This window comes from Bicyclus anynana, chromosome 22, assembly GCF_947172395.1.
Source record: "Bicyclus anynana chromosome 22, ilBicAnyn1.1, whole genome shotgun sequence".
Lineage (NCBI taxonomy): Eukaryota > Metazoa > Arthropoda > Insecta > Lepidoptera > Nymphalidae > Bicyclus > Bicyclus anynana.
This window is the reverse complement of record NC_069104.1, coordinates 1,349,856-1,374,746: the sequence shown is the minus strand read 5'-3', so window position 1 is coordinate 1,374,746 and position 24,891 is coordinate 1,349,856. Positions and strand designations below refer to the sequence as shown.

The 24,891-nt window shown below is 36.2% G+C and overlaps 2 protein-coding genes across 2 annotated transcripts; one reads left to right on the top strand and one right to left on the bottom strand.

Annotated features, from left to right (window-relative positions):
- Positions 1-413: 413 nt before the first annotated feature.
- LOC112043365 (chymotrypsin-like protease CTRL-1) lies at positions 414-3,548 on the top strand. Its single transcript, XM_052888274.1, has 3 exons — positions 414-659; positions 2,090-2,696; positions 3,544-3,548. Exons 1-3 carry the CDS (start codon positions 414-416, stop codon positions 3,546-3,548), a joined length of 858 nt encoding a protein of 285 aa, XP_052744234.1.
- LOC112043380 (src substrate cortactin) lies at positions 3,308-24,272 on the bottom strand. Its single transcript, XM_024078771.2, has 12 exons — positions 24,017-24,272; positions 22,891-23,030; positions 18,204-18,290; positions 17,688-17,797; positions 16,864-17,018; positions 16,026-16,191; positions 14,497-14,618; positions 13,192-13,365; positions 10,729-10,797; positions 9,794-10,075; positions 9,208-9,384; positions 3,308-8,851 (listed from the first exon to the last, which is right to left on the bottom strand). The coding sequence occupies exons 2-12, from the start codon at positions 23,028-23,030 to the stop codon at positions 8,768-8,770; spliced, it is 1,566 nt and encodes a 521-aa protein (XP_023934539.2). The 5' UTR covers positions 24,017-24,272; the 3' UTR covers positions 3,308-8,767.
- Between the last annotated feature and the right edge of the window lie 619 nt (positions 24,273-24,891).

Below are 24,891 nucleotides of genomic sequence, written 5' to 3'. Positions count from 1 at the left end.
TTAAGTCTAAGTATTCAAAAAAGGTAGTCAGGTATAGGGTATTTCTTCATCAATTATTCTATAATTGTTGATTTTATTTTGAAAGGTTAGATATACTTACTGGTACCTACTCTCAGTGTGGTCCCGTACCTATAAAATAGTAATCTTGGGTACTTACACGTACCTATAAGGAATCACAAAGTTTTGTTTATTTACAAGGTCCATACATAAGTTTCTATGAAAGCGTCTATTACTTTTTCTCTCTACGTTCCACGCTCATGGTCATAGTGTATAGACAACTTTATGACTTCGGAGGAAACTTTCATGCTTACAATACCACAGATTAGAGATACATTATCTACCTATGTTATCTACGATGTATGTAAGTCAAAATTCCAAATGACCGTTTACATGACCCACAAATAAAGTCCTGGATGTTTCTCAAATTGCTTGTAATCATTTCAATACTGAAACAAACGGCATGCGAGACAGATCTTCGTGTGATCACCACACTGAAGCATTCTCCATACTATGTGAAGCCAACCATAGTTAACGGCAAGCCTGCGGTGACGGGAGACGTGCCGTATCTGGTCTCCATAAAGGAACCTGTGGGTAGGATAGGGAATGGAAGGATTGTCTGGAAGAATCTTTGCGGTGGAAGCATTATATCAAAGTATAAGGTGGAGTAAGCTATACCTAATACATAGACATAATTTCTATACCTATTTATCATCATCATCATCATTATCAACCCGTATTCGGCTCACTGCTGACCTCAAGTCTCCTCTCAGAATGAGAGGATTTAGGTCGCCACGCTGGCCCAATGCGGATTGGCAGACTTCACACACGCAGAGAATTAAGAAAATTCGCTATTATGCAGATTTCCTCACGATGTTTTTCCTTTCCGTTTGAGACACGTGATATTTAATTTCTTAAAATGCACACAATTGAAAAAGTTGGAGGTGCATGCCCCGGATCGGATTCGATTCTATAGCTATACTCATAGGTATTACCTATAGATGAAGAGTTTGTTTGTTTGTTCGCTTGAACGCGCTAATCTCAGGAACTACTGGTCCGATTTAAAAAATCTTTCAGTGTTAGGATGTTAACTTAAAAACCGTAAAGTTTCCAGTAACATATATCGGTCTTGATGTCAGCTATCGCCTACCACCTACCTGTGAAGTATGTCGTAATATTAACAACCTGTATACAATTTCAAAAACTGTCATAATGGCCGCTTCACAACCAGGTCGTGACTGCAAATATGGCCGCAGCCAAACCGTAACTTTTGCTGCTTATTTTTGCTGGTTATTCTTCATTGTAGTCTCCTTACTTCTTGCACGTGTTACGTGTAGACGTGTGGGAACTTATACCTAATACTTACTACCTGATTTTTACCATTAGCTTAGTGGATTTTCCATGACCCGAACCCAGAAACTACGTACTGGTTTCGTGATCCGAAACCACATAAAGGTGGGTACAGATTGGTGCAATGCAACATGTAATGTAATATTCTGCCTTACATTGCATGTTACCTGCTGCCTTGGACGTGTGGCGAACGCGGTACGCGCATTGACTACGAATCATACGAGAACATCTGTTTCCGCATTTCGTAACAAACACTATTAATTAACATTATTGCACTTTTCTGCTGTTATTTTGAATAAATTTCCGATTTCGTCCCACGCATTTTTCTTTAAATTTTGTTTAAAAAAGTTTTGATTTTGAGGGTTCCATAAAACTTCTCTTGTCTCTCTTGTTCTCTATCAATAAAAGTGACTTCCCATCACTCCACGCACCCTCTTTCACCGCCATGATCGTTGAAACGAACGACCGTGTTCGTACCAAAAACCGACAAATCTCGGATCGTACCGCGCACGAGTAGTAACGCTCGGAGCGTGCGCGACCCAGGCGCAGTTCGTGCGCGCGAGGCGTCCAAACTACGAGCATTCGTGATACATTGCAGCAATGTGGACGTCAAATTCTTGCATTGCATGTTGCATTACATGTTGCATTGCACCAATCTGTACCCACCTTAAGCTAACCACTGGATCGAGGCAGTTACAGCTAATAAAGATCTAAAAACCTATATCATTCTATTCTATTCTAGATCCTGACAGCAGCGCACTGTTTTGATGCCAACAACTACTTTTATTACAAACACCCTTCCAAGCTACGCGTCGTAGCCGGCGACCTTCGCACACAAATCACCCATCCCGGAGAGACTGAGACAAACGAGTACACCCAATGGCGATCCATAGACAACATCATAATCCACCCATTATACCACTTTCCTACCAACGATATCGCTATAACAATTCTGGATGCACCCTTAAACTTCACCCACAACGTCGATTATATTATGACTGCATCCGTTAACACGAATTATCCGGGTACATGCTTAACCGCAGGTTATGGTAGAACGGGTTACAATGGAAACTCTGTATCCCCGGTTGTATTAATTACTCGGATTAACACTTTATCTTTATGGAAATGTTCTTTAATGTGGGAGATGAATATGAATTCATTCATTTGTTCGGATTCTTCAATCAGCGATGTTGCTAAGGGAGACTCGGGGGGACCTTTAGTTTGCAAGGGAACTTCAGACCCCAATGAGAGGTCTAACCGAGATTTGCTAGTAGGGGTCGTTAATGGAAAGAATTTCGACAAAACATCCCTTTACACCAGAGTATCGGCGTATAAGGATTGGATTGCTGGTAATAAGGGTAGAGTTGTCGGTTGTAATCTTTTGTCGATTACATTTCTAGTTTTAATATATCAGTTGTTTTATTTGTCTCAGTAGCTCTACGGTTGAGGACTCAATGCAGAGGATCAGGGTTCGATCCCACCAGTTTGTTAAGAAAAAAAACGAAAAAAAGAGAGAATGTAATAAAAAAAACTATAGTCATAGACAGACATGCCGATCAGTAGGTATGAAGCGACCTAAATCTGTTTAGTTCCTATTTAAGAATAGAAGGATCCGTTATACACTCAAAAGTGAACCTTATCACTATTGTTTTAAGTTCACTTTACCTTGAAAAAAATCGGGGCTTATATCTTAATCCATGCTTTTATATATGACCGTTAGTGTACATTCACATGGCAGAAACAATCTGTAAACGGAAGGATATTAGTATTTTAAAATCCTCAATAGCTCAAAAGTAAAGATACCAAAGTGAATACCAAGAGGTTATGGGTTCGATCCCCGCCCACTGCACTATCGTCCTTTTTACCGATTAAATTTATTTATTGGCACGCATCGAGAATAATGGACATACAAAAAATAATAGTAAATATAAAAAAAAAACATATAAACAAAACATCAAAATGTTTTCAACATTTTATTAATTCATAATAATATTTTATATTAATTTTATAAAATGTTTTTTTTTAAAACAGCATTTAAATGTTTTAATAAAATAAATTGTCCGTAAAATACTTACATTTAGGCATTACAATTATTGAATAAAAATTATTATTATCATTATCAATACATTATTAATAATCATTAATTCCATAAAATGAGGTTACATGTCATATATGTCGTCATAAGACTGATTTCAGACTAGCGTATTTTTGTGCGCGCATACGGTCGTTTTAGCATTCGCGCTTACACGCTCGCTAAATTCCTTCACACAGGAAGTAAAACTATAAGAAATTGTAATGTTGTCATCAAATGTAATTATAATGTTATTGTATGATTTTTTTAAAAGAGCAACTGTTGAGTTTCTTGCCGGTTTCTTCTCAGCAGAATCTGCCTTCCGAACCGGTGGTAGAATCTTTACAAATAGATCAAAAGTGCTTGTATACTGAGCTTATTTGAAATAAATGAATTTTTGATTTAAAAAAACCGGACCCGCGTAAATGGGCATATATTTTCAGCGTGTTCCCTCGAACCGGTATCGTGTCAGTATCAGCTTATCATATAAGAGCTTAGAAGCCCTCGTACGAGTTGAGCGTGTGCCAAAAAGCACGCCTAAACGCGCCTACATGCGCTTCCAAAAACGAGCTCATACGCGCGTATAATATACACTAGTCTGATATCGCTCTAAGATTATAAAAAATCAATGTATGATTTTAAAGCCGCAGCTGTATGGTATTTTCAATGCAGATCCAGATTTTTTTCATTAATAATAGAAATTGGTCTGCTTTTACATATTCTGAATTTATTTCCACGTTTTCTTTTTTTATATTCTGTATTCTGTATTGTCCTGTATTTTAATTTCAGGTATAACAAAACGACAAAATAATACAAATAAAATACCTATCGTTCTATAATTGATAAGTTTTTTTTAAACAATCATAAGTGATTTGCTCACTGATAAAAGAACCATGATTTAAGTTCAAATAATATTAACAAACACTAAGATAAATAAACATTAAAAAAATAGCTAAATCCGGTATATTCTCAAAATGCTTATAAAACTCAGTCAGTGTAAGTCTCGAATTCGTCGCTCTCTGTACCTACAGATACAGAGAGCGACGAATCTAGACAGAGACGAAATCGAAACTCACATTATAGAGTTACAAAAAAACCGTTACACTCAACGATATTTTATATTATTAGATATGGCACTAGCGCGTCAAAACTGAGGCGAACAGATGTGCCTAATTGTCTTAATTTAATTTAGTCGCATTGTAAACAACGAAAGGTATTTAAAAAATTAATAAGTAAATATTGTTTACAATGTCGAGTTGTGTGTGTTGAAATATATAATGTAGGTAACACACAAAATTGTGTATGTGTGCGCTCAGTAGCTGAGTTCGGAACACTTTTTGCGGCGATTTTGTAGGCACGTAACATATCTAATAGTATAAATATCGTTGGTTACACTACATAATTTCGCTACTATTTGATTGTTTTAAGGATAGATGAAGATAGCACCTTATCTACCAAATCCTTTGAAGTGTAATTATTGTTACATATGATTATAATATTTAAGGTCAAATATACCAAAAAAAATATGGTACATGATCATTGATCATATAACATCTTACTTAAACACAACTTAAAGCTAGTTTCGTAAAAAATCAAGACTTTTTAGAAAAATATGCCGAAGGGAAATGCGTAAGACTTAATTACTTGTTAATTAATTATTAGAAGCTCCCAGTATAGAGAGGCACAAAGAATAATATATAGACAAAGATTTTTTACTATAGATATGTCACTAGCGCATTGAAACTGAAGCGGTAAAAAGTGGCTAATTGTCTTACTTTCATTTAGTGGCGTTGTAAACGAAAGTTATTTAAACAAATAATACCTAAATATTGTCTACATGTCGAGAGTTCTATGTTCAAATAGTATAAAAACTATATATAAGTAAATACAAAATTGTGCATATGTGCGCTCAGTTGAGTAGTAGTCGAGTTAATTTCGAATTACTTTTTGAGGTGATTTTGTAGGCACGTAACATATCTAATAGTAGAAAATCTTTGGATATACATCTTTCAGTAGGTAGTCGTTTCTTTTTCATATACTTTACTGTGAAGTGTGGAATCTGGATAGGGTACAGTTTTAATGTAAAATAAATTACTACGTTAAATAAATATTTATTACTGTTTACTGTCTAACAATTCCATTCAAATTATGATTTATTTACTCTACTAGCTGATGCCGCGCGGTTTCACCCGCGTGGTTCCCGTTCCCGTAGGATAGCCTTTCTTGATAAATGGGCTATCTAACACTGAAATAATTTTTCAAATCGGTCCAGTAGTTCCGGAGATTAGCGCGTTCAATCAATCAAACAAACAAACAAACAAACGAACAAACTCTTTATAATATTAGCATAGAAGTATAGATTAACAAAAACAGCATATCAAAAATTATCTTTGCCCATTCAAAAATGTCATATGACCTTTCTAATAAACACATATTACATGTATATTGAAAAAAATATCTATGGTTCCATATTTATAATTTTCTATACTATGATAACAATAATTTTAAGAACCTACAGTGTTTTAATTTTAGAGGTCAATATGAGGAAATCGAAAACCATATCTTGGAATAATATAGTTCTTTTTAATAAAATTCTTGTCAAGCGTGATCTGTCTAAACTAAAAAAATTACACTTAATTACATGTAAAATACTACATACTTTTTTTTTAATAAGAAGTATGTGCCAAAATGCTGAGTTGAGGCCATCGATCTGCTATTAAAAAGTGGATGCACAATCAGCGACCAAAAAACGTCCCCACTCAATGAGTGTCAAACAACTTCTTGGCACTCAATTCAAGTAGTCGCATTTGCAAATTCAACCTTAAACTTAAGGTTGAATTTGCTCTGAATTTGGGATTTTATTAAATATTGGAGTATATTTTAAGGCCTTTAGGGATAATTTTCTTTACCAATAATTCTAAAACTGCCAAAGCAAAATTGGACAGTTTTTAAGTGAAATTTTCTACATGATTGTGCGTCCTTTTATAATAAGAGGTCAATGGTTGGGGCATTTTTACCCGACTGTGTCAGAAAGAGGACTTATTTGCCCGTAGGTAAGAAAGTATTGTTTTTACAATACTTTCTTCGGAATCGGGTGGAAAAGAATTGATGATGGGATCCTGTCATCTGAACCAGGCTATCAAAGTATGTAACAATTTGCTCATCTTTATAATATTCTTAATAAATAGTTCTATGTTTATTTACATTTTATGTAACAGTTTTTATCCATGTTTATAACAATAATTCGGTTATATATATAAAACATTACCGTTTATCCTTCGATCAAAAATTTAATATATACTATGCACAAAAATTAAGGGAGCAGAAAAAAAATCCAAATTTTTGGGTGATTTTCAACAGGCTGTAACTTATACAAAAATGGTCGTACAGCAAAAAATAAAAAGCAAATTGTAGCTCTGAGTGTTTAGTTTTTGGATCTAAGTTTGAATTTTTTTTTTTTAAATATTTTTCGAGTAATCATAAGAAAACCACCGAAAAAAAAATTTTCGAAATTTTTTTGGTTTTTTTTTTAATCTACGGACGTGGAAAAAAAATATTCGGCTCAACCTCCATATGGACCGGATAGCTTGTTTATTCAGATTTAATTTCGTTTTTTTTAAATCTCGATACGAGCATTTCTCGCTGAGATATCGATGTTTGAATGGAAAAAGATCATTTTGTCTTTGATTACCAATATCTCAGCAACCAATGATTGCACAAAAATTTTGAGATTGGTTTTAAAAACTTGAATAAATTTTCTACGAGGATTGGCAATTGAATTTTGAAAAAAAAAATTTTTTTCAATCATTACATGAATTTGAAAAAGCATCCAAAAAAGGGCTTTTTGTCGTTTTTTGGAAAATCAAGCGCCCAATCAAAAATATTGCGGAAACCACTGACGTTAAGTGTGCCTTTTACTGTTCAATATACCCACAAAAACCCTACAAAGTTTCAATTCAATCCAGCCAACCGTTTTTTTTCCCACTTGATCGAATTTTTCAAAAAATTAAAGGAGCAAGAAAATGAAGAATTTCGCTCTGAAAATGTCATAATTTTTTTTTTTCTTTAATTTTTCAAGTCACTAATAGAGAATTGAGAGAAAAATTAAAAAAAAAAAAATTTCATTTTAGATAAAAATTATGACATTTTCAGAGCGAAATTCTTAATTTTCGTAATCAAAGACAAAATGATCTTTTTCCATTCAAACATCGATATCTCAGCGAGAAATGCTCGTATCGAGATTAAAAAAAAAACGAAATTAAATCTGAATAAACAAGCTATCCGGTCCATATGGAGGTTGAGCCGAAAATTTTTTTTCCACGTCCGTAGATTAAAAAAAAAACCCAAAAAAATTTCGAAAATTTTTTTTTCGGTGGTTTTCTTATGATTACTCGAAAAATATTTTCAAAAAAAAATTTTCAAACTCAGATCCAAAAACTAAACACTCAGAGCTACAATTTGCTTTTTATTTTTTTGCTGTACGACCATTTTTGTATAAGTTACAGCCTGTTGAAAATCCCCCAAAAATTTGGATTTTTTTTCTGCTCCCTTAATTTTTGTGCATAGTTTAGCAGCAGGGTATGATTCAAAATTCAAAACAAACATACGAATTAGTTGTGATTATTTGTTTTCTTTTATACTTCACAAGTTAGCCCATGACCAGAATCTCACCTGATGGTAAGTGATGATGCAATTTAATATGAAGTATCTAAGAAGGTAACTTGTTAGGAGTTGGATGAAAATCCACACCCCTTTCGGTTTCTACACGACATCGTACCGGAACGCTAAATCGCTTGGCGGCACGTCTTTGCCGGTACGGTGGTAGTTAGCCACGGCCGAAGGCAATCGTCGTCAAAAAAGAAATCGTCAATCGGTCCAGCCGGGGATCGAACCCAGGACCTCCGTCTTGTAAATCCACCACGCATTCCACTGCACCACGGAGGCATTCAGAAATTTTGCGTTCATCTAATTATTATTATCTATGTTATTTAGTAGAAAGAACTTTACCTTACATCCGCGACTTTGTCCGCCCTTAGAACTCCTTAATCTGGCCCTGTCGCAAAACCGGTTCTTAGCGAACGTCTACTAACTACAAACTACCTCCCTGCCAAATTTCATCTTTTTATGTCAAGCTATTTCCGAGATTTTGTGATGTTGATGAAAAAGTTGTCTGAGAAGGATATGACGTTCTGAGTTTCCCTAAAATATTTAGATAAAGAACTAAATTGATGATCGAAGGTTATGTAACAAATATTCATATTATTTTACCAAAATATTGTAACATTTGACAATGATCGCTATGTATACTTGTATAGTTAAGGAATGTAGAATAATAATAAAAAAAAATACTTATTTGTCCTGCAGTTGCACGTAGTTAGCGGGGAATAGTCCGTACGCGCCTTTACATAGCCCCTGCCACCAACCCTCGTCGATCTGTTGGGGAAATGAGTCTTAATGTAAAGAACATAAGGTGCATTTTCATCTAACTACGGTGAACAAAATTGAAGGGTTACTATTTTAGCCTCGGATAGGACATTAATGATAAGCGTCCACATATCCGCATCGTAAGTATCGGACGCATCAAACAGATCGTAGAATTATTTGTAGAGAAATTAATACAAGTGCGTCCACCGATTCGCATCGTACGAATTTGCTGTAAAATTAAAAATCCGTTTGTTGCGACGCGTTCGATGCGGATATGTGGACGCCTATCATAAGTCATGGATTTTGATTTCTAAATTATAATTAACATGTGATAGCGGTCGTCGACACACGGCACTACCACTCACCATGACGATGTTGGTGATGAGGTCGTCCGGGTCGAAGGAGATCTCGTCCGGCGCGGCGGCCTGGTAGTCGTAGAGCGCGCGCGCCGTGTACCCGTCCTCGTCGTCCGCGTCGCCGTCCGCGCCCAGCTCGCTCTCCCAGCCCACCGGCGACACCACGATCGTGGGCTGGCGGGTCATCTGCACCAGATAACACTAATTGAAGATTCATTTGTGACTCAGTTACGACACTGGAGTTTTAAGCGAGCGCAGAGACATCGCTTGATGGGGCCCGAAGGTTGAACGACTCTCTTTTACACAATCACACAAACAACAGTCAAAGGGCCCTTTAACCCTACACACAACGTTCACAAGTGCGTGACTTCAGTCAAGGTCATTCTCTGCCATTCTAGGGTCTTATTTTGGTTACAGTTTCATTTGTTAATTAAGTCGTCCTGACAAATGTTGTGAATTATTGTCACCTCAAGCATCTTTATTCTACATTGCTTTTTCTTATTTTTGTAATCCTGCGTCTGCTAAAAGTAGATTAATAATAATGGATTGTTATAAAGACTCAAAAAACAACAATAAATCTACTACTATAACTTACTTCTTCCTTTTCTTCTTTGCTCTCTGCTTTCTCTTCTTCTTTAGCGTCTCCCACCAAAGTGACATCGGGTAAGATGATCTGCTTCGCTTCTTGAACAGGACTCTTTGGCACTTCGGTCGTAGGAACGATGTCCGCTGTTTCTTCTGTCGTTTTGGTGATGTTGATGTTTGTGTTGAGAGCAGCTTTGTTTGTTTCTTCTGTTTTGGGTTGCACAGGTTGAGGTGGTGGTTGATTTGGTTCGTCAACTTCCTCTGTTTTCTCTTTTTCCACGCGTTGCTTTTCCTGTATGAAAATGATTGATTCATTAGATTTACAGTTAAGTTTTGACAGAGTTTTTTAGTCATGGGTAAGTTAAATATTACAATTTGACCTGACATTAAATGACAATGCAGTCTTAATTCGTTAGTTAGTGCGCATAATTATCCGTATATACTTGGGGGTATCTAAATAAAGTCACAAATTTCATGATTTTTTGACCTTCCCTTAGGTTTGAAAACATTTTTAGTTATGGATAAGTTAGATATTACAACTTGACCTGACATTAAATGTCAATTCAGTGTTAGTTCCTACGCATAATTTTCTGTATATCCAAATGAAGTCACAAATTTCATGATTTTATGACCTTCCCCTAATCTCTTTGAGTGACGTCACATATTTTACGACTTTACTTTTAAATTTTAATAAATTAAGAGAACGCTTCGGATGTTACTTTTATATTCGTTTTAAAGATATGAAAGCATTAGTCACACAAAATCAATTATTAGGTAATTTAAAGTAACTGATTTTTTTAATAAAACTTCTCAACACACGAAACGTTACGAAAAGTGTAATCGGGAGAACAGACGTTTAGAGGGAGGAGCTAAAGAAGTTTTACTCGTACTTCATTATTATAGTCTAAAGCACAATGGTTTTTTTTTCTTAATAACAGATCTTACCTTATCTGATAGGCTTTTATCGGTTTGTTGTCTTTCTTGCCTTATCCTTTGAACCGACTGCTGCGCTTCCTGTTAAACATAATATATTAATGTTGAAAACACCATTCTATTAAAAAAACCTATATTAGGGAACTTAGCTAAGTACAAAACAACACCAAATTAGTTTTTTCCACAACCGACAGATCTACTTATACTGAACATTTGAGACAACTTTTCACTGATACTGAACATTTGCGAATGTGCATAATGTATTATTATTTATTATTTACTAGCGAACGCCCGACCTTAGGCCTCTTTAATCCAACCCTTACAGTAGTATCGCTGTAAAAATGGAGTAACTTGTCCCATTTTACCAACATTACCCTTCACTGTTCTGCTCCTATTGATGAAAAATATGTACCAAATTTCGTTGAAATCCGTCGAGAAGTTTTTGTTTCTATAACAAACAGATAGACAGACAAAATTTTACTGATTGCATTTTTGTCATCAGTATCAATCACTATTATATCAAATACTATTACTATTATTATTACTATTAATCACTATCGATATTGTGAGAGGAGACTTGAGCCGCATAGTTCATAATGAATGATGATGAGGACTAAGAAAAGTATATCAATATTCACCATAATTAATGTTACCTGTTCCTTCTTATTACCATCATTACGAATCATTATCGAGGAGATATGAAGCTGAGACGCATCACGCTGTTCCAATATCGGCGGGTTAATCATCTATACTAATATTATAAAGAGGTAAAGTTTGTAAGTTTGTCACATTTTTTAAATGGGGTAATCTTCGGAACTACTGGTCCGATTTTAAAAATTCTTTCACCAGTAGAATGCTACATTATCTTTATTATCATTATCATTATTATATATTATATATTAACATTATCATTATCTATTTTATATTGATATCATATATATTAACCGAGTTATCACAGTTTTTGTCATACAGGTCGGACTGTAAATCCTCTTAAACAGACTTATTCGCATGCGCTGCCTTAACTATTGTGTAAAATTGAAATTAATGTATGGAGACTTTATGTATCTTTAAAAGTTCTACAAAAAAGTCCGCGACACCATATATTTATCTTCTATATATTAGCAGATATAGTACCTTTTGTGTTTTAAAAACTATTAATTTTATATACTTAGGTTTACGTCATTATTTATACAACTAAACTTTAATCCTTATTAAAATAAATTATTTAATAATCACAAGGATATTATGGAGGTAAGATTTGCCCTTTACAGTATGTTAATTACTTAAATAGTTTCGGAGATAATACAAAATTTCTAAAAGACGCAGAAATTCCGCTATATGACGCCCGACGCTTTCATTTACGTAGTTCCCGTTCCCGTGTGAATATGGGGATCAAACATAGCCTATGACACTCGCAAATAACATAGCTTTCTCTATGTAAAACAATTTTCCAAATCGGAGATTACCTCCTACAACCACACGAACCTCTTTATATTATTAGCATAGAAGTTTCTACTTCTCTTGGTCATACCATCACTCTCGAAGGACTGGACTGGACTTGCTAAGGGTAGGAGTAAGATAGAGAAGTTACAGGGTAGGGTAGGTTTAGGGCCGGGTTTAGGGTAGTGGTAGGGAAGGGGTACGGGTAGGATAGGGAAGTGGTAGGGTAGGGGTAGGGTAGGCGTGAGATAGGGGTACGGGTGGGATAGGGGTAGGAAAGGGATAGGGTGTAGATAAGGTAGGGGTAGGGTGGGGGTAGGGGTAGGGTAGGGTGGGGGTAGGGGTAGGGTAGATGTAGGGATTGGGTAGGGTGGGGTTGGGGTAGTGGTAGGGTAGGGGTAGGCTAGGGTAGGGTCAGTAGTAAAGTTGACATCGAAATTTACGCGGACGAAGTCGCGGGCGTCCGCTAGTAATAATATAGTTGGCTGGTGGGAGGCTTCGGCCGTGGCTAGTTACCACCCTACCGACAAAGACGTACCGCCAAGCGATTTAGCGTTCCGGTACGATGTCGTGTAGAAACCGAAAGGAGTTTGGATTTTATCCTACTCCTAACAAGTTAGCCCGCTTCTATCTTAGATTGCATCATCACTTATTGTGGTGAGATTGTAGTCAAGGGCTAACTTGTAAAGAATAAAAAAAAATGAGGAGTGTGGTTTTGACAAGAAACCTATCAGATCTGATAAAAAAACCATCTACCCTCTTGTAGGGTTTTTGTCAGATATAAATGACATCGCATGGATTTATTAGGTTTTGCAAATTTGAGTAATAACTAATTATAATCATCATTTTGAGTATCATTATCATCATCATCTGCATATATGCATCATCACTTACCATCAGATGAGATTGTCGTTGAGGGCTAACATGTAAAGAATATAAAAAAAAAAAATAGGGAGGGCGAGCTTCCTTCGACCCATCCCGCTGCTCTAATATGGGTTGGCGGGATCATAATAATTTTTAAGTAAATGTTGTCACCTGTTCCTTCTCCTTGGCCATGTTCTCGAACTTGGCGCGTATGGAGGAGGGCTTGGCGCCACCGATGTCGGGCCGCTGCTTGCTGTAGTTCGTGCCCACCTTCTCAACTTCGTCGAAGCGGTGGGCGCATTTATCCACCCGGTCAGTTTGCACGCCAAACTTGCCGCCGAAACCCTGGCGATTATTATTTGTTCATCATCATCATATCAGCCGATGAACGTCCACAGGATATAGGCAGAGGCGGATTATCCGTAAGGCAAACTAGGCACGTGCCTAGGGCGTGTAGTTACAAGGGGCGCGCGAGTTCAGAATTTCTAAATAAATAATGAAAAGAACATATCGACGATTAATAACTAAATGCTGATCTATAATCTAAATCACTAGTGATATATTCATAACACACCATAATCTGTCAACACACTTAAAGGCCTATTTCCCAGAGCAGAGAGGAATCATGAATTTCGATATTCGTTCTGTCGTCCCTCTTGATTAATTGACACTTCTAACGTCATATTTCAATTGCGCATTAGCGTGGGTCCTGGTCTACTAAAGTCTAGGGTTTGATTATACAACGTCATCGTAATTACAAAAACAACTAGTTTTATGATGATGACTATTATGATAGCCATGTACAGGGGCGCCGATAAAGCCTGGGGCGCTCTGGACCTTTAATCCGTCACTGGACATAGGCCTTTTGTAGGGACTTCCAAACATCACGATACTGAGCCGCCTGCATCCAGCGAATCCCTGCGACTCGCTTGATGTCGTCAGTCCACCTGGTGGTCCACCTGGTCAGTCCCGAACAAGCCGGTTTCCGAAAAGGCTTTAGCACCATAGACCACATCCATACGCTGCGGCAGGTTATACAGAAGACTCACGAGTATAACCAGCCACTTTGCTTAGCGTTTGTGGACTATGAGAAAGCCTTCGATTCGGTGGAAACCTGGGCTGTGCTAAGGTCATTGCAGAGATGCCGAATTGATTACAGGTATATCCAAGCGTTGAAGTGCTTGTACGAAAACGCCACTATGTCAGTCCGTATTCAGGATCAGACTTTTATTTGTTACATACAATATTTTGCAGTATCCTTTGGCTTTGATTTTCGATTACATTGGCTAAGAAGTTTGATTTTTTCACAGCTCCAAGGGACAGTAGACTTGAGTATTTAATATGAATTTCAACTTGAATCCTCCACGCGTTCCCGAGTAAAAGGGTTCCCGAGAACAAAGTGTACCTATAAAGGTTCGAGGTTTTATTTTTAAGGTACAGAACCCTAAAAAACATTTAAATATACAAACAAACTACCTTCTTGTGATCGACTTGGCTGGCGTGCGCAGGAGTCTTCTCCTGGTGGTCCCAGCCCACCGCCGACGCGTCCTGTCTGTCCGTTTGCACTCCGAACTTACCGCCGAAACCCTCCTTGTAATCTGAAATATATATAAATATGTCGCCGAGTGAGTTATTTGAACGATTAGCGAAATCTACGTTAATTATTGTGATAATATTAGAATCAGGTTTTCATGTAATTGGGATTTAATTATTTATTGTTTAAATAAATAAGACTGTAAAAGATTTATCACGTGACTCTCGTCCAATTGCGTATTGCGTTGAAATGGCGCGTAGGCGGTGCGCTTTATGGAGTGGAGGCGCTCTGCCAGTCTGTAGCCTGCTTGTTGAACAGTTCAGTGTTATCAAGTTCTTGAAATGGATACTCTACTGAACTTCCATTTGTTAAATAGTAATGGTGCAATGTTAAATAGTGATAGTGTTTCCGAACATCAGTGGGTGAGTTAATAGAAGTAAGACCACTGCATTGTTATTTACTTGCTCGTAGCGGAGACGGGGAGCGTTTACATGTAATAAAAGGGCCCTTTAACACAGCCAATGACGGTTGCCAGCCCGTAATCTCGCTCGTGCTTGACTACCTGCCCTATGATAGATAACCCTGGTTTACATATGATAGTATCAGCGCTGTACTTGATCAATATAGAGGGTAGAACTGTATTAGCAAGTTAAATGGTTGTTCTAATAATGATTGATAGTGTTACTTTGTGCCATCCTTGACTTGTAAATCTTAGAACCTGTCCCGCGGGTTCTCCGTTATCAGAAGTAATATATAGTCGATGCCCCGAATAAATTGCACACACTCTTTTTTGGAATTTAAACTATCGTGAGTGGATAGAGCGTTCCAAGAACCAGCTCATGACCAAGGGCCCCGTAGGACCAAGGGTTCGAAACTAGTCGGGCATACTCGGATGTGTATCACATGAGTTTTAGCCGTGTTACATAATAAACAATAGGGATGATGACAGTTTTTTAAACTGTATATAAATTAAAAGTATACTAATAACAAAGCAATTTTGTAAAAGTAACAGGGTATCTGCGATCATTAATTTCGGAGCTACAGGGATTTAAAGGGTCAGATTTGCGGCGCTCTGCTCCGCGGATCCCTGAAAAACGCTCCATACAAAATGGCACGATTTAGTGACGTCGTTGGCTCGCTGATCGTTACGTTTGTATGGGCGTTCAAACAAAATTACTAATATCTTTGTTATTTGTACGTTAATGTTTATAGTTCATTTATTGAAAAAAAATGTCACATTTAATGTAAGGAAGCTAAAACTGTATGAATTTTCATCTAATTACGATAAAAAAAATTTAATAGATTTTGAAATTTTATAATCTTATTTATTTAGCAAATATCCAGACAATCTTTGCTTTTTATGTATAAATCAGTTAACATTGACCTTATTTACCCGAATGTATCATAAAAATCAATATATTCAAACCTAGTCATCATCCCTATTATCAGTTCACACAATTTAATTATTAACCTTTCTGCGACTCGTGCGTGTTGGCAGCCTCGTGGTGGTCCCAGCCGGCGGCGCACTTGTCCTGCCGGTCCGCCTGCACGCCGAACTTGCCGCCGAAGCCCAGCGAGTGGTCCCGCTGCGACGGGTGCTTCGCCGCCTGCTCCTTGTGCTCCCAGCCCACCGCGCTCTGCACGACGACAGACCAATCAATATAGCGACAGCAACCAATCAATCAATTACAGATACCAACCAACCAACTGACACCAACCAATCAATCAATTACAGATACCAACCAATCAACTGACACCAACCGATCAATCAATTACAGATACCAACCAATCGATCAACTGTCAGCAACCAATCAACCAATTACAGATATCAACTAATCAACAGATAAAAATCATTCAATAAACTGACACCAACCAATCAATCAATTAATTACAGATCAACTAATAACGATCACTTAATAAAGTGAAACCGACCGACCAATCAATCAATTGACACCATCCAATCAATCAATTACACAAACCAACCAATCAACTAATAACGATAACTCAATAAACTTACACCAACCAACTAAACAATCAACTGACACCACCCAATCAATAAATTAATTACAGATATCAACCAACCAACTGATAAAAATCACTCAATAAACTGACAATAAACAATCAACTGACACCAACCATTCAATCAATTACATATAATATAAAACAAACAACTGATAAAAATCACTCAATAAACTGACACCAAAAAATCAATCAACTGTCAACAACCAAACAATCAACTGACACCATCCAACCAATCAACAGACACCAACCAATCAATCAACTGACACCAACCAATCAATCCACGATACCTTATCGACCCTGTCGGTCTGCACACCGAACTTGCCACCGAAGCCCTTAGCAGCATCAGTCTGCGAGGCGTGCTTCTCCACCGCGCCAACATAGTCGTGGCCCACTGCGCTGGCGTCCATGCGGTCCGTCTGTACCCCAAACTTGCCTCCGAAACCTGTATAACAAATACTCAACATAATAAATAAATAACACTCAATAGCTATACTACAGCCTTTCTTGATGAGTACTGTTTACCAACAAACAAATTACAAATGAGGTTATAAATCACTAGTAATTTTACAACTAATAATAATTATAATAACTTGTTCTTAAATTAATGAAAATAAATTTGATTAATAAGCTTAGAATAATTAGATATGGTTAATATATTTTATATAACATTTTATAAACAAACCATACATAATTTAAAATAAATAAGTTATGAAATTATATGCGTTTTCTACCTTCATTTCTAATTTCTTTGTTGGTAAACAGTACTCATCAAGAAAGGCTGTAGTATAGTTGACATTTTTTTTTTAAATGGTCTTATGATAATGAACAATTGTTCATTAAAAAAATGTCACCATATTATACGAGAATGACCTCATCATAATATCAGCCGATGGACGTCCACTGCAGGACATAGGCCTTTTGTAGGGACTTCCAAACATCACGATACTGAGCCACCTGCATCCAGCCAATCCCTGCGACTCGCTTGATGTCGTCAGTCCACCTGGTGGGGGGTCAGCCAACACTGCGCTAACTAGTGCGGGGTCGCCATTCCAGTACTTTGGGACCCCAACGTCCGAGGAAGACCTGACTGGTTAGAATAGTTTGATATTACCTTGTGCATAGTCCTTCTGGGAGACATGTTTCTCAGTCTTCCCGACATAGTCGTGTCCGACTGCTGATTTGTCCATTCTGTCTGCTTGCACTCCAAATTTTCCACCATATCTGAAAACACATACAATTATTGTAGTTTTTAAGGCAATTATTCATAACCATTACCAAAGAAAGGAAAGAGACAGCTCCTATTGTTGTGATGGGATGAAAGAAAGAGCTACATGTCACACACAGACAATTTGGCTATATAACAGATTTATATATACATATTTTATATTATTTTTGTATATATTAAGACCACCTTTGCAAGTGCTTCTTCACTGATTTCTAATATTTTCTTTGTAATTTGTTTTTTTTTGGTGCAATAAAATATGAATAAATAAAATCTTTTTGAAAATAATATGATTCTAAGAGGTATAAACAAGCCTTAGATATATACATTTTTCTATCAAGTAGCCAGTTTTCTCGAATTAAACTACTGACTTTTGGGGATTACCATAAATCTCATCATGCTTACCCGAAGGATGATTTAGGTCCAGCCTCATATTGTTGTTTCTTAACTTGTTTGTCGGCTTCGAACACCTCTTCCCTTAACTTCGCCATACTGATGACAAAAATAACATAATAAGACTAGAAATGACAAATACTTTAGAGAGACGAATATCTTAGAATTCGGGTGCCGGGTCCATCGCGTGGAAGAGAGAAAAACTCTGAGCAGAGTCCTGAACTTGTGACTACAGGATGTAGGGTTAAGGAAAAGCCATAAAAGTTTCAAACGTAATATTATTTATTTTTCATGTTTTAATGCATTATTTATCGAGTCAACTAATTTAATGATTTTAGTGCGTGACGAGCCACGCGCAGTGTAGGGTTCCGTAGATTAAGTTAGCACTTTAATCCCTTATGTAATGGCCAAAAATACTGATAACGATACCCTACACTATAGGATAGACGATAAAAAAATTCATCCTCACTTTGCATGTAGGGACGGAAACCTAAAAACATTTTTTTTTATATTTTTATAGACGTAATTAATATACATACACTTACCAAATTTCAACTTTCTAGTTCTAACAGACTCTGAGTTATTGTACTGACAACTTTATCTTTTTAATTAACAATGGAATCAGTATTCCATTTTTGATTTCCAATTACGTTTTTTAAGTTGGTCATCTATTACTCTTTAAATAGCAATTGCTAATTAGCTGTTATAGTTTTCCTTGTAATTTCATTATATATCCTACTTTTGTCAACTGTTTTTCACGTATCCATAAATAACCGTTAGCCAGTAGAGGGTGGGGACACTAACAAAAACTAGCTCTTTAAAGCTTAATATTTTACAAACGGATACCTAAATCGAAATACGTTGTTAGAAGACCCCTCACAACTTTTAAAGACCGATCCAGCTAAACCAGCAAAAAGTTCATCCCCACTTTACATGTAACAGAGGTACCCAAAAAAAAAAACATTTTTATGATTTTATTTTACGACTTTGTTCACATTTTTAATTTACATATTCATGCTAATTTACAGCTTTCTAGTAGTGATAGTCTTTGCAGACGGACAGACAGACATGACAAAACTGTAAGGTTCCTTGTGGACTACGGAACCCTAAAAAATTACAGAGTCCCTCCTAAGGAAATAACCGTTCGGCCCAAGGGTGGATTAAGCCTATTAGAGGCTCAGAACAGGGCAATGAAAGATGTAGACACAGATTACACAAGTCAACAAAAAAAAAAAATTTTTTTGGGTTTGTTATTAAATTAATATTTTCTGATTTTTTACAACTAAAAGTAACCAGAAACTTCGTTCATTGCAAATAAAGTTTGCTTTTGTACAATTTACGATGAAAAATAAATATTTTAATATTTTGGCAGACAGTTTGAGGTGCAAGGGTTTTAACACGCTAGAGACGGAGTTGGTGGGGGGTTACAGGTGTGAAGCGGGGACCGGCAGGTAGTCTCGGTAGTATGCGCGTGAGCATTACCAAGAAACGACGTTATTTGTGTGGCGCGAAATCTAAAATGGCTTCCAAAAAGTGTAAAAATGACGTTAACTCTTTTTGTTATATTTGCGGCGAATTCATTAAAGTAAGAGCTATGAAATTCAGTTTGTCGTCAAATGTAAAACTCTGTGAAGCTTATGAAGCTTATTTTAATCTTCCCATTCGAAGTCAAGATAAAATATGGGCACCTAAATTCTCATGTAGTTACTGCAAAAACACATTAGAAGGTAAGAGAGTACATCATAACTTTCAAGGATACTAATCGCAAGAAAAGTACGATATGTTATAACCTGTGTGTATATGTATATACGTTTATATGTATGTTATTTTTTTTCAGCTTGGTATCGAGGAGAAAAAAAAAGTATGAAGTTTGCAGTACCAAGAATATGGAGGGAGCCCACTAATCACATCAGTGATTGCTACTTTTGTCTTGTCAATCCACGTAAGCGTCGGGCTGGCAAAAATGCCAAAAAGATTCAGTACCCAGAATTGCCATCAACAACCGCTCCGGTACCCCACAGTGAACATTTTCCTGTGCCTTCTCGTTCCAATTTGAAGGAAGAGCTCCCGCTATCACAAGATTGTAGTAGTAGCGAAGGCAGCGAATTCTTAATCAAATCAGTGTCTGTTGAACCACATCTTATTAATTCAGAAGAGTTTAATGATTTAGTAAGAGACTTAAACCTACCTAAAATTAAAGCAGAAATATTAGCTTCACGGCTAAAACAGTGGAATTTGCTCAAGCAGGATGTTAATATAAGTGATCAAAGAAAGCGTCATGAAATATTTTCTGGATTTTTTACAAAGAAAGACGGACTGTGTTATTGCAATGACGTGAAAGGTTTATTTGATGCGATCGGAATCCCTTGTGTTTCTTCTGAGTGGCGTCTTTTCATCGACAGCTCTACAAAAAGTTTAAAAGCAGTCCTCCTTCACAATGGAAATAAATTTCCATCACTACCTTTGGCTCATTCTGCAATGCTCAAAGAAAATTACGAAAGCGTTAAAATGGTGCTTCAAACTTTAAAGTATGAAGAGTATGCTTGGCCAGTTATAGGGGATTTCAAGATGGTAGGTTTTCTGGTGGGTATGCAAGGCGGATACACTAAATATCCATGCTATCTTTGCTTATGGGACAGTAGAGCTGACACACTTCACTACAAGCAGCAGTTATGGCCAGAACGGATCGAGTTCCAGATAGGAAAACATAATGTCAAGAATGAACCGATTGTGAAGGCCGATCATATTTTGATGCCTCCATTGCATATTAAATTAGGCCTCATGAAGCAATTTGTGAAGGCTCTTCGTCAAGATTCTCCAGCTTTTGAATACTTAAAGAGTTTTTTCCCTAAACTTTCAGAGGCTAAAGTTAAAGCTGGTATTTTCGTCGGTCCACAAATTAAGAAAATAATGGCCAGTGAAAAATTCCCAGAGCTACTGAACGCTCACGAAAAACAAGCGTGGCTCAGCCTTAAAGCAGTGATCCATGGCTTTCTTGGCAATAAAAAAGCTGCAAATTATAAAGAGCTCATTTCTAATATGCTTGAGAATTTCAAACTCATGGGATGCAGAATGTCCCTTAAAGTACATATGCTACATGCTCACTTAGACCAGTTTAAAGATAACTTAGGGGCATACTCAGAAGAGCAAGGAGAACGCTTTCACCAAGATATGATAAACTTTGAACAACGTTATCAAGGACAATATAATGAGAATATGATGGGTGACTACATTTGGAGTCTAATACGAGAAGGTTCCTACTCACACAGAAGAAAAACAAAAAATATTCATTTCTAAAGTTTCTTACTGATTCTTTTTATGTATTTGGAGATTTATCTTTATTGTTCTTTGTAAATAAAGGTGATTAACATATAAATTAAAGTTCTTTTTCTTGCCTTTGTATTCTACTGAATTAAAAAAATAAGATTTTCTTAAAATTAGAAATTGCGTTCTGGTTGCTACAAAAGCAAACTTTATCAAATAAAAGTATTTTTTTATTGTTAAGTTAGACATTATTAATCTAAATCAGCACCACAGAACTCAGACTCAAAAATCGTGTTTACTTGTGTTATCAAGTTACAAAAGGAGAAAAAATATCAAAAACAATAAACTCATTAGTTACTACACAATGTGGTGCACACATTGTGTGAGTCATTGCTCTGATACACTTTTCCTTAATTTGTAAATTATAAATAAACACGGTTATTGCTCTTCCAACTCATACAGGATGCATATAAATTGAATTCAGTGATATGCACTCACTACTCAGTAACTGAGTTCATCATAATGACCTAGGTATGCAAAACAATTTCAAAAAATTATATTGTTACATTTTTTTGTTCGACGTGCTGGACTCTGTTAAAAATTCTATATGGGTAAAGTTGCTAATTTTATACAAATAAAAATTAATCTGTGAGCAAATTTATGAATTTTTCATGTGCCTTTACACAGTTTGAACTCTCAATATCTAATATCATCATCATCTCCTTACACTTATCCCACTTAAGTGGGGTCAGAAAAATAAGTCAATCATTTCCATTTGTCTCTATTACTCGTCAACTCATCATCCACTCCTTTTACACACATGTCCTCTTTCACACAAGCTTAAAAAAAAATGCAACCTCAACATCAAAATATATTAATCACCCCATCTTGTCAATATTTCAAAAATAAATAAATGATTTCTGATTAATTACTTAATGTAAGCTAATATTCAAACAGTCCAGGACAATGCTGGGTGTGCTGGAATCAAAAACAAAAAAAAATATTTTTCTGACTATGTAAGGAAGGATGCCTTGATTATTGCCTCTAACCAACACCTACAGTGCAGTGGAGTATCAAAACACCATGCAGCCTACATTGCCCAGCTACTCCTACCCTCCAAGAAGTGTTCACAGCCTGGAAAGGCTTTGGGAGTGAGCCTGCCTGGAGTGACTCCTGCGGTGACCAGGACCAATGGACTATGCATCATGGATGTACAAATGACCAGGAACAAAAGAGAAGAAGGTATACGTCCATTTCGTCGGCCTCCGTGCGCAGTGGTATGTGCGGTGGCCCGCTACCATCTTAGATTCCATCATCACTTACTATCAGGTGAGATTGTGGTCAAGGGATAACTTGTAAAGAATAAAAAAAAAAAATTTAAGGAAGGATACTAGAGACTGTTTCCTCTACCGAACATAAGCAAAGTATATCTCACTCAATAGCCTCCACATGTCTGCCGCCAGGGCCCCAACGTTGCTCTTGCTCCGTCACATCGTTCACAAAGTCTGGGTCTGTCTCCCAGTCATCTGCCTCGGCTGGTGCTGGGGCAGCCACATCTGTTGATGCTTTCCACATCTGGAACATTGAAACAGAACTCTGTGTGATAGAAAATTAAAATGTCCACCTGTAGAATATAATAATATAATAAAACAAATTTCCAGTTTGATGCTATTGGTCGAGAATATCTCATTTTGTCTTCACAGTATATGTCACAGAACACATAATTGCCCTTACAACATTTCAATGAAAATTATAATAAAGTCACTAGCACTTGATATAAAAGTATAAAGTGCAAGTTTAGTAATTAAAGTTATTTCAACAAAATAACATTATTTTAAATCATGTTGGTTGAAATAGCAATGTTAGAATGAGAGCACTTTGATGATGTGGCTTCGGCCGTGGCTAGTGACCACCCAGCTAAGACATACTGACACGTGATTTAGCATTCCAGTATAGTGTTTTATTTTTATTTTAGTTTATTTTTTTTCTTGTACAGCCATTCTGTGATCAGTTCCAAGACTATAAACAATCGTGTTGGGAGTGTCTTCATCCTGTTTTCAAATGTCTAGGTCAAGTAAAATTTATTTATTTATACTTACTCAATATTATTGTAGAAAGTATAAAAAATTTTTTTGTTATAATTCTTAACTGATTTCAAAAAAGAAGGTTTCTCAATTTGACTGTATATTTTCATGTATCATTAGGTCATAAGCCTACTGCAGGAAAATAAATAAGTAGGTAAAAAATACCGAGATAAAATTAAAAATACAAATACAAGTTTATGAAATCAGTAGGAAAAATCTAATCACCTATTTGTATACAGGATTTTAGAGCAAGTCAGGCAGTACTAGGTATTTCTTTAATTATTAGAAAAATTCGACAAATTGAAGACCTAACTAGAAGTGAATCTTCAGAAAATCTTCAGAAAATCTTCAATGAATTAATCGTGAACATAATCCTACTGTAAAGTAATCAGAAATCTACTTGGTTTTAGAAACTGTTACTGCATTTATTCGAATAAAAGGAAGTATAGAATGTAAGTGAAATTAAAAATACCTTACCTTAGCCGGTTTCTGATTAAAATTCTCGAGAAAACGTAGTTTTTTACGCTCAGAAGAATTTCTTGCACATAGAGAAAAGTAACACAAATCTTACTTCAGTCATTCGAATATATAACACTTATTTTATGAAATGTTATGCTATCATTAGATAGGGCTTGGTTTTAGGCTTATTAGATAGTAAAAATCACAAATATCAGCAATTTGGATATCATCGCCCGCCGATGCGTCACTTTCACGATTTGGCAATTGACAGTTGACTAATGACTTGACTTGAGGAGATAAACTTGCTGTCATTTTGATTTGAGTTTGACATGACACGATGACAGCCTTCTATATTTCTATTTTGTCTATTATATTTGCTGCAGTTTAAATTTAAATTTCGGAAAAAATTAAAGAAACTCATGCAAAAAAACAGATGCATTTCCTTAATTTACGCGGTTTCACTTCAATTCAGTTTTTTTTTAATTTTTCTCTATAGTACAACAGCAGCCTAGTAACGAATAGCTGTAGATATAGCAGAAAAAATGCATGCATATTAATTGCGATTAGGAGGGGTTTTTGGGAATAGCATTAGGTAACTAATTAATAATGTTCCTAATAAAATAAATCTGAAGACTACTGTAGTGTGATTTAATTTAAGTTATTTATCGTAGGATAAGGAAACTTATCTGAAAGAAACATTGCCTCTAATTGATCAGTGATAGGCTACCTACTGTCTTCCCTTATGAAGTGGGGTGGGATGGTAGAGATAATCACATTTATTGAAAAAGAATGGACATAGAGTTAATAAAATTCAAGCGGCAATTTCAAAATTACTTAAATACTAAAATACGAGTTTTTAAACGGGAATACTTCACGCTGGTCCAATGTGGATT